Source organism: Rhea pennata, chromosome 17 (assembly GCF_028389875.1).
Source record: "Rhea pennata isolate bPtePen1 chromosome 17, bPtePen1.pri, whole genome shotgun sequence".
Taxonomy (NCBI): domain Eukaryota; kingdom Metazoa; phylum Chordata; class Aves; order Rheiformes; family Rheidae; genus Rhea; species Rhea pennata.
In genome coordinates, this window is record NC_084679.1 from 11,168,185 (window position 1) to 11,178,396 (window position 10,212).

Consider the following 10,212-nt stretch of genomic DNA (forward strand, 5'->3'; position numbering starts at 1 on the left):
CTTGCTTGTGTGTATCTGTCATTTTTTGTGAGAAGCAGATTGTCCTGTATCTGATTACTGCAACATTCCTGGCACTCTACTCTGAAATGATTGGCTGCACTTGGAGATGGGTCACAGAACCTTATGGAAATTCATGCCTCAGCTGGTGTGGCAATTCTTACATTCTTATATACTGCTGAAAACATACTATTCAATATTACATCCTTTAGTAGTTAGTTCTGCCACTGTTTGGTTTTTCAAAATAGCATCAGGAAGCTGGCATTTTATTTTGCTGCCATTAAGTAGTCCTGTCAGTCTCAGAAACTTGCAAGAGAGTGGATAATGTTATTGAGACTTGACAAGACTGAATCTGAAAAAAAAATATATGAATTATTATCATTATTATCAATCTGAGATAGACTCTGGTGTTTTAATTCATAGAATTAAATATTAAATATTTCTGACTGTACATGAAGCAGCATTATTAATAAAACTCTGTTAATGGAGTCTCAGTTTTGAATGTAAAAATGTTGTCCTGTACTGATTATCGTTGCATGTACATACTACTTTGTAATGTGATAGCATCTGAGGAAGGGCCAGGTCCCTCTTTGCTTCATGCACTAGAAGTGAAGAACAAAGAGATGATGTGACAGTGCTAAATGGTGGTAGAAAGTGTCGTGAGCACACCCAGCATCTTGCTGCTTCTTTTGGACTTCACAACAAAAGGAGATTTTTACGGCAGTATAGCAGAGAACAATGAGATAATTTTGACAGGTGTTTCCATATATATTTTTTAACTTGTGAGGACAGCTATGGAACTGTGGGGTTCCTCTAGTGGAAAGCACCATGATCTTGTTTGAAAATCAAACATGGCTGGGGAAGCTTGACAATCTGAATGGATAGGAAGTAGGAGCTGACATCTCAAAAATGAGAAAAGATGATACTATAGAGGAGGAAGTTTAAAAAAGCCTCATGTGATAAAAGTAAGCAACTTTATTTGTTGCATTACTTAGTGGCAAGCGTTAGAGAATGCCACGATAAGATGATTGGGTCTGAAACAAGTGAATGTTTGCAGTAGCCTTCTAACTAGATGTAAGTGGGTCAAGGCTACACTGTCGTTTGTCCTGTTTGGCATGGACAGGCTGAGTTTCTGCTGTCCAATAAGATTTTTAAAAATTACAACCAGTTTCCAATTTTCACTGTAGACTCTTGAGGCTTAATTAAAGCAAAGCTTGAAGAAAGACCTTTTAAGCCAGCCATAGGCCTAACAATCAACTGTTTCCCTTCCTTCGACATCTGAAATCATAGATAGCTTCCTAACATTTTTTTTTTTTATTTTCTCTTTAGTCTCCAGTTCCAAGCCTGAGCTCAGCTCCAGTTCACAGACTTTGGGAAGTCAGCAGAGCAAGACAGATGGCACCCGTGTAAAAACTCGCATTCTGCCCAACATGCCAAAGCTTTTCATACCTTCATCTATCACCAAATTTCCACCTGAGATCACTGTCACTCCACCCACTCCCACCCTCCTTTCTCCAAAGGGCAGCATTTCAGAAGAGACCAAGCAAAAATTAAAGGTAATGAAAGGGAAACACTAACTTTTTTAGATGATTGTTTTTATCTTAATTCTCCCCTCAATAAAATTCTTATGTGAAAGGACCAACTCTTCCTGTCCCCAGGTCATAACCAGGGATTGCATAAGTAATTGAAGGAGATGCTAGCAGGAGTAATTTTTTAAGGACTAGTGAAATACTGGCTGTGGATGAAATCACAGCTGTCCCAGCCTCTTGCCTGAGGGGATTAGAAAGAGTTACAAAAATGGGTGAGGGAAGCAGTGCAAGAATTGCAAATCTTATGTTAGTGGGAGCTGCTAGAATTTTAACTGTGGGGAAGCCTACTGGTAAATGCTATGTTGTTTCACATTAGGATGTCATATACTTACAGAAATAAGAGGACTTATGAATGTGAAGGAATAGCAGCCAGTTGGTTTTTATCCCTGTGACCACAGATTTATCCTGACTATTTAGCAATATATTTTCTCTCTCTCTTTTTGGGATCAGTCTGCTATTTTGTCTGCTCAGTCTGCAGCGAATGTAAAGAAGGAGAGCCTTTGTCAGCCAGCTTTGGAAATCTTAGAGACCTCAAGCCAGGAGTCCTCACTGGAAAGTGATACTGATGAAGATGATGACTACATGGACATATGAATGAATTTTGGCCATCATCAACACCAACCATATAACCATTCTTCTTGTTGCCGGCATCTCTGGCAGGCGAAACATCTTCGTTGGCATTATTCTCCATTTAGTCTACATCATTGTGTTCCTCACTTCCATTACTTTCTCACAACTACTGCTTGTATTGCCTTCAAAATCTTCGCCATTCTCCCCATCATGGTGCTTGACAGAAAAAAATGATTGTTTACCAGGCAGTTAATTCATTTGGACCATGTTGTCACCTTTAACTTCTGCAAATACAAGAATGATTTGAGCTGCAACTTGCATCTCTACTGTTCCTGCTTCAAACCAGAGCCTTGGGAGCCAGTCGGGTGGCTTTTTTTCTATAGCATTTTTCTACCTTTTAGTTGTCTTTCATTTTCCTGGTTAAGTTTTCCTTCTAGAGCCTAATTTCTGTCTAGCCATGCCATGATTAGGCCAGCAACTCCATTTAAGGTGAACGGAGTAAAAGTTTGCTGAACTGGTAGACTTTTCAGTTGCATCAGGAAGTCTGTGGCTTTGGTTCAGGGTGAAAAGGAAGAGCTGAAAGTCTGTCAGCTCTGTGGCACAGCTGGATGCCTTGTTAAAATTTGACTAGGTGACAGAAGGCAAAGAAGCAGGTTTTCCAGGCAGACAGAGAGGTTGGCCTCCCATTTGTGCTCATTTCACTCATATGTATGAGGTCCAGCAAAAATTATCTACCTGAATGTTGGCTTAAATAACTGAACTTTCCAGAAATGTCTTACAGTCCTTTCTCTTATAATGCCTTGGACAAGCATTTTGAATTGAGGACTAGATATTTTTATGGCGGTATTGAAAAAAACCTTAAGATTTCAGTACCATTTCAGTAATGTCTGTTTTTTACAGAATGACACAAAAAGGTGTTTTTTTAACTATCTGAAGAGGGACTGCTCACAGTTATTTATATGAGAAAATAATGGTAACAAAAATCTTTTTTTCTACTGAATGTTAACTTTGTAAAATAATGAATGCAAACCATAGGAAAAAAAAAAGTCCATGTCATGCTATATATATATATATATACACACAAACATGCGCGCACACTCAAATACATGCGCACACACACACACACACACATATATATATGTATATGATAAAAAAATGCATACAGCTTGTCATGTTGGATTTCCTTGTGTTTGGGGGGAGGTGGTTTTCTGTGAAATGCAGAACTTTGTATAAACTTTTGTTTTTTTCTAATAAAGTTGAAATGTACTTACTGTTGTCTCTGTTGATTTGAGAGGTCAAGATGCTGTGGTTCTGGAAAGTGTACCACTGTTCCCTTCCTTTTATTTCCTGGGTAAGAGGGTTTTAGAGGAGGGGAAAAAAAATAATCCTTTTCTAAAGACTTCCAAAACTCTTGAAATGGCTTTGATCTTACATGACCCAGAGCCTGGCCAGCCAGTACTTCCAAGCACACATGCTCCTGGTTTGCACTGAGATACAAACGGGCCCTGCATAAAAAGAAGCCACATCAAACTTTGTCTTGTAAGTTTGTTCTTGTACTCCATGTTGTTCATTCTGAACAAAATGTAATTTGTGAATGAGTGAACACATCCATCGTGGGTGTAGTAGCGATTGTTCATGTAACTTGTTCACTTACTGCATGTGATGGATGAGCAGCATGCAAGTGATACATGGAGAAGGTCAGGGTAAGTGAGAGGTGAAAGCAAATGTATATTTTCAGTAGTAAAATGTTTTCAGTGTTTGCTCATTTGGTGTAAGTTACTGTAAATACAATGCATAGCATACTGTATAGGCATTGACTGGAAACAGGCTCATATAGCTCTGGAAAATAAAAGTAGCGATCTTTATTTTTAGAAGATAGCACAGGAAAGACAAAAAGGAAATCAGCTTCTAATGAAAATGTAACACAATTAAAAAATGAACTTCAGTGCTAAACATTCTTGGAGGATGTAGTTTTAATTAGTGCTTTTTCCCTTAAGTAGCGTAGCCTGTTTAGGCTTTTTGGCTAATAAATATTCTTAAGTGTATGGCTAACTTTAAGATCACCTATAAATTCTTTGGTCCAAAATTTAACACAGGTATGTGGCATGCAAACTGAGCATTTGATTTGATTTTTTTGGACTGTTTTTAGTATAGTTTTGAAACATTGAAAATCTTCATTAATGTTAGTCTGGGCCTCGTATTTAAAAACACAGACTACTTCTTAATGGAATCTGACCACTGAAAATTGTTGTTTTCCTTTATTCTTCTTGAGGTCTCCTTGAAACTAGGCATTTTGCAATTTTTTTTCCTCCAGTGCTTGCTAAAATGCCTAATCTTGATCCTTCTTCAATTCCCAGGCTTTGTTTTTTGAGAAGGCTTTGTTTTTTACTGCTTAAAGAAAATTACCACAGTGAGAAAAACTGTTCCTGTGAGAAAAACTGTTCCAATGAGAAAAGTGAGATGAACATTGTTGATCTACTCTGAACTCATTTAAATCTTCAAACTATAAAACTGTGTAACTTGGTTTTCATTTTCAAAAGGCCTAACTGTTTTTTCCTGCTTTTTATCTGTGATCTTTCATTTCTATGATGCTCTCAGGTAGCTCGAGGACTTTTTATTTTTCAAGCTGAGAAAGGTACCGAGACTGATGAGTTTACCTGGACCACCACCTTCAAATCCTGCTCTTTTGCTAGTGGCCACACACTGTATTGCTCAGTTGTGGGCCACCATCCATGATGAGTATTACTGCTGATCTCTGCCGAAGGACCCGTTCGTCTTTCCCGTGTGGGAAATCCTCTCTTGGTGAGTACAGTTTACATAGTCGTTGTTTGATTCAGGGAACTGTATTCTGGGGAGAAGGTGCCAGGATCGCTGGTTGTCTGGAGCACCATCCCTGCAGGTTCCTGGAGCAGGAGCTTCAACTGCGTGAACAGAAGTATTTACTCCTTTGAAGCCTGACAGTATAGTTTTACACAATTAAAAAAAAAAAAGAAAAAAAAGAAAAAGCTTATGGTAAAACCGAATTAGCTCTGATTTTACTTGCTGCAATTTCTTTGCTTTTTGTCCTAAATATAGCCATAACACCTTGAAATCCCAGAATAGACAAGGTTGAAATCATCAACTGTCCCGTTTCAGAGTTGCATAGCAAATATAAATAAGGCATCTGGTCTTCAGGATTTACTGGGTTACCATTGCTTCTGAAATCTCTGTGTTCCCAGATTTCATTGTAATATTGTGCCAGATGAATAAATGGTAGCTACTGAAGTATATTGCTTCTCTATATATGTTATTTGGGTGGATTTTTTTTTTTTTTTTTTTTTTTTTTTTTTTTTTTTTTTTGCCTATGAAGCTATAGGGAGAGGAGTGTCAGGTGCCTGAAGTAAATTTGCATGTGCAGAGAAAAATTTATTAAAAGATGGTATTTTATATCATCCTTACTGCTCTAAGATAGGAAAGAGCTTTAAACATATTTGCCAAATTTCCAGCTCAGATGCCACTTGATCCAACTCAGATTGCCAAATATCCAATTTGGACGTCATTTTTCTACAGTTCTGGAGCTAGAAAACCCAGCAGAAGATTTGAATATATTGTTCTGTGTTGTTAGAAACTATTTTCCGTATTGACAGATGACCTCAGCAAAAGCAGGTTTTTTTATTAACTGCTTCCTGTATCTCTCCCTTGTAGCTTCTGTTGCGTTTGCGATCATGTTGTGTGTATCCCAATGAAGCGACCAGCTTTTCTCGGGTCATTCCAGAATTTTGAACTTTGGTGCACCCTGAAGCCCAAGGCAAGGGCAGAAAGCTCTCTGTTTCTGCTTTCCTCTTTCCCTTTTCTGACAGTAATTGATTAGAAAGCAAATCCTTTTTGGCTACTGCAAATCCAAATTGTTGAGATTTCCAGCCAAATAACAAGAAAAAAAAATTCCCAGAGCAAACGGAAAAAGAAATTATTTTGAGTCAGATACTGAGATGAATCTGTGAATAGTTCCTGTGCTTTTTGCACTGTTACTGGGCATTGCTTTTACACATAGCAAAGTGTATTTCAGGGATCACCATTCTTAAGGTAGTTAGTACTGGAATTTAATGGTATTTAATGCAATTTCTTTTCCTGGCACAAGAATTATTATATATAAGGGAGACTATGGAGAATTCAGACCTCTGAGGTAAGGGTTAGTGATTTTACTATGAAGTTTTGTTAGACACAGCTGTTATTAGTGGCCTCTTCCTGCTATCTCAGTAATACTGTTCCTCAAAAACTAATAATGTTTTATTCGACATTAAATACCTTCCTTAATTTTGTCACGTACTAGGGTTTGTTAGTGATTGTTTCTTTTTTTTTTTTTTAATTAGAACAAGATTGCCTCATGAATAATGAAATTAATGTCTCTTGCAGCCAAAATAAACACCATATGGTCAGGGGAAAAAGGGACCAGAAAAAGATGAGGAAGGCATGGCAACAGAAACTGATTAGAAGACAAATGGATTGAATGGAAACCGAGGGACCAGGTGAGAATAGACAAAGTTTTGTAAATCACTAAGTTATAACTCACTCAGGTGAGATCACACAGTTGTTAAATTCAATATTCTGATTTTGGCAGTGATGGTGAAATTTCCGGAAATCTGAAAAATTCTTGGTGCAGGTAGCTTGTGTGTGCAGTGTTACAGGGCATAACTCATTTCTGTTCCTGCAAGGGTTGCCATGTCCTTTAAGGATCATCATAGCAGAATAAATGAATTGGGATGCTTGGAAGAAAAAGCAGCATGCATAAATTTTATGAGCTGTTACTTAGAGCTGGGGTGTAGGAGCTTTGTTCTTGCAGCTGAAGATGATGGCAAGGACTTCAGGGTAGATGTTCAGTGCTAATTGCTATCTTGCTCTTTTTACTGCTAAGCTTCGAGGCATGTATCAGTATTTTGGGAGTAATCTTGAGGTAAATCCTCTAGAAGATACTGACGTTACAATTTTTTCAGCTCCTGCTTGCTGTTCTCTTCCTTTACATTGTTTATTATCCACTCTCCTTTTGCTTACTGAAGTCTGCAACTCTTCCCCCAACTTACTTTTCTGCAGCTGAAGTTCCCCCTCTACCTTCATCCAGCCTTCTCATCAATATACTTAGATACTGGTTATGCTGTCCCAACCCACCTAGCAGGCTTCTTTTTTTCTTGAGTCTTACAAAAAATTGAGATAGATAACTATAAATCTGTTAAGACAAAAACCAACAGTTTTTAGCCTGATGACATTAAGGATGTTCATAACAAAGTGGATCCTAGTGATCATCTGAGTGCGATTTTATTCCCTTCAAAGTGTCTTGCACTGCATTCACATATGCACAAGTCTCCAGCATACTGTAACATCATTTTCATCACTAAGTCCTCATGCATCTGGGCAGCTGTGCTCGAGCACAAGAACCACAACCCAGCATACCGTCTTTTGTCCAGGGCTTGCACGCAACCCTGACGCTGCTGTAAAGACATTTAACTCTTAGCACTGACATTCACTTATCCTGTTTCAATTTTTCCTTGTGCAAGCTCATACACAGCCTCATCACAGAAATCTTTCCTTCTGCTGTCTCATAGTAAAATTGTGACCAGCACACTGTTAGAGTCTGGTCAGCTCTGTTTTCTAAAGTCATTGTTATTTACAGTAGAAATAGCATCCAAAGGGAAGGGAAGTTCCTCAAAGGGAAGTAGCAACTTGGCCGGAGGAGCACAGCCAGCCCCACTTAAAGCTGTGAAAGTAATTTGCTTATGCATGATATCAACAGAAGTATCCAAATTAAACCTGTGTATTGCCATTTCTGAGAACCTACCTTTGCTTTGGCATAATTTTTTGTCCTATCTGATTTCTCTGCCCCCTATTAGGAGGTACAGTATGCAGGTTTCAAGGCTCCTGATCGGTTTACTGTGACAATATATCCTGAGGTTCAGCAGCGGGTGTCTCAATGATATTATATATACTGCTGATGTGAGCTAGATCTTTTGTGCTGTTCCTTAGAAATGGATCCCTGTGGTCACTACTTATTCCTCAAAATAAATGTTTTGTTTATTTTTATATTTATTCCTTTTTCTTTACAGGAGGATTAGTGACCATCTTAGTTTACTAAACAGTGTCATCCTTTTAGTCTGGTTTGTTTTCAGACAATTTGTCAGAAGCAGGAGAACTGAGTGTGGGTACACCCACTTCATGCTCTGTAAGCCTGAATGTTGCACTTCTGATTGTGGAATAGATGATGATGAAATTCATCCCAGCCTGTTTTAGCTGTTATTAACCAGGTGTCCTAGGTCGCCTAGAGTTACAGAAGCAAAAATTTGGTAGTGAGAATCTGACTTTCAGCTGATCTTCAGCAACCAGATCTATGTTTGTGTGAAGGAAGACCAGCTTCAGAAAAGAGTTTATGACTTTATTTACTGTCAGCTTGATGATTTATATGTTTGGTATTAAGTAATCATGAGCAAGAAACATCAATTAAAATCCTATGGACAGGTGGAACTTCTTTGCAGCCCAGCAGGCAGCACACACTGCAGTCCAGTATAATGTCCTGGCTGTGGCCAGTGCAGAAATGAAGCTTGTGAGATGCTGCTGTGCACAGCCATTGCAACCGAACAACGATGTGGGCCAGATACTGAAGAAATACATTCCTAGCTTTGTTCAGACTTCATCTGGGCATTCAGGAGTGGGTGCACAGGCTGTACCAGCTCAAATCATGCACTTGTGAGAACTTCTCGGTGAGACTCTTGACTGTTCCTGCAAGGCACAATAAAACAGACAGTGTTACAGACAACAACAGACAGGCATCTGAGGTTTGTTGGCTTCTTGAGGTTGACTTTTACTCATCTTCACATGATTGGCTCTTTCAAATAAATACTTACATGTTAGAGACTCCAGGCATATCCCACCAGAGATTAAAAGACGTGTCTCTTCTTGGATAGACATTTCTGTACCTGATTAGATAGTGTGTGCATGAGGATGTCATCCCAGCCAAAAGTGCTTGTGAGCCGGCTTCAGAACCAGTATTGCACAGTCCTCGAAGCTGTCCTACAGCAGCAACTTGTTATCACCAACCTCTGTGCAGCTTTGTTCCAAGTTACATGATGTGGGCATCTTGCTGCCTATAGGTTTCTTTTGGACATACCTGACCCTTAAAAGGAGTCAGGGTCTTAGCAACTGTATGTGGAACGTGTGCCTTTAATTTTTTCCTTGTTATCTCCAAGCTGTCCATGGCAAGCATATGAGCAGTTTGCCATAGCTAAAGGAACTTAACTACTGCAGAGGCTGAGGTATTGAGTGCTGGAGGAGTACTGCTGTGCTCCTATATTGGTTCCAAAATATTTTCCTGTATTATGGATGTATTTGGATTACCCAAATTGAAAAGTCATGTATGAGTAAGCACAAAGCGTGAGGCAGCGTGCAGTCTCAAGCGCGGGAGTGCGTGTCGAGACAGTCGTGCCCGAAGGCTCTTAGCTCGTTTTGCAGTTACTCCGTCTGCTTTGGGGACGCTAGAGGGGGCCATGTGACTGAATGAAAGGGAAAAGTAAAATGGATGACCAGGATCTTCATTCAAACTGCTCAGAGAGCAAATTACATTGCAGACTCGGAGCTCACTTATTTCTAAGGCCCTTCAACAGTCTTACTGGACCATATGTCCTCTCCATACATTTATTGTCTAATGCAAAGCTGAGGGAATGAGTAGAGTCCCCGTGAATCTTCACAGACCCTTTACAAAGAGTCTGTCCAGGGCTTCTCTTTAAAACACAAAAACAAAAAAACCCTCACTCCATTACCATCAACATTGCAGCTTAGCATGAAAGCAGAATTGCTCCATGCTTGCTTTTTTATAGTTATTTTGGCTTTTACCTCATAACTATATTTTTCATTAATGGTAATTGCATATTTTTTCCTATAAAAAGCCTACTGGGTTTTTTTCATTTTCCTATGATGCACTGTATTATAATAGAAGAGGGGGAGAGAGTACCTCTTGAGTGTTAGTCTGTTGGTAAAGGGCTCAAATAGTGCTTTTAGCTTCATCAAGGTAAATCTTGATTAATTCAAAGTATTT

At 39.0% G+C, this 10,212-nt stretch overlaps 1 protein-coding gene across 1 annotated transcript in view; it reads left to right on the plus strand.

Moving 5' to 3' along the window:
- Nucleotides 1-3,427, plus strand: part of CABIN1 (calcineurin binding protein 1) — a 123,123-nt gene extending 119,696 nt beyond the window's left edge. The window contains exons 36-37 of the mRNA XM_062590094.1: nucleotides 1,327-1,553; nucleotides 2,037-3,427. Of these exons, the coding sequence (XP_062446078.1) occupies nucleotides 1,327-1,553; nucleotides 2,037-2,180 (371 nt within the window). The 3' untranslated portion in view covers nucleotides 2,181-3,427. The remainder of the gene's footprint in view (nucleotides 1-1,326; nucleotides 1,554-2,036) is intronic.
- The last annotated feature ends 6,785 nt before the right edge of the window (nucleotides 3,428-10,212 follow it).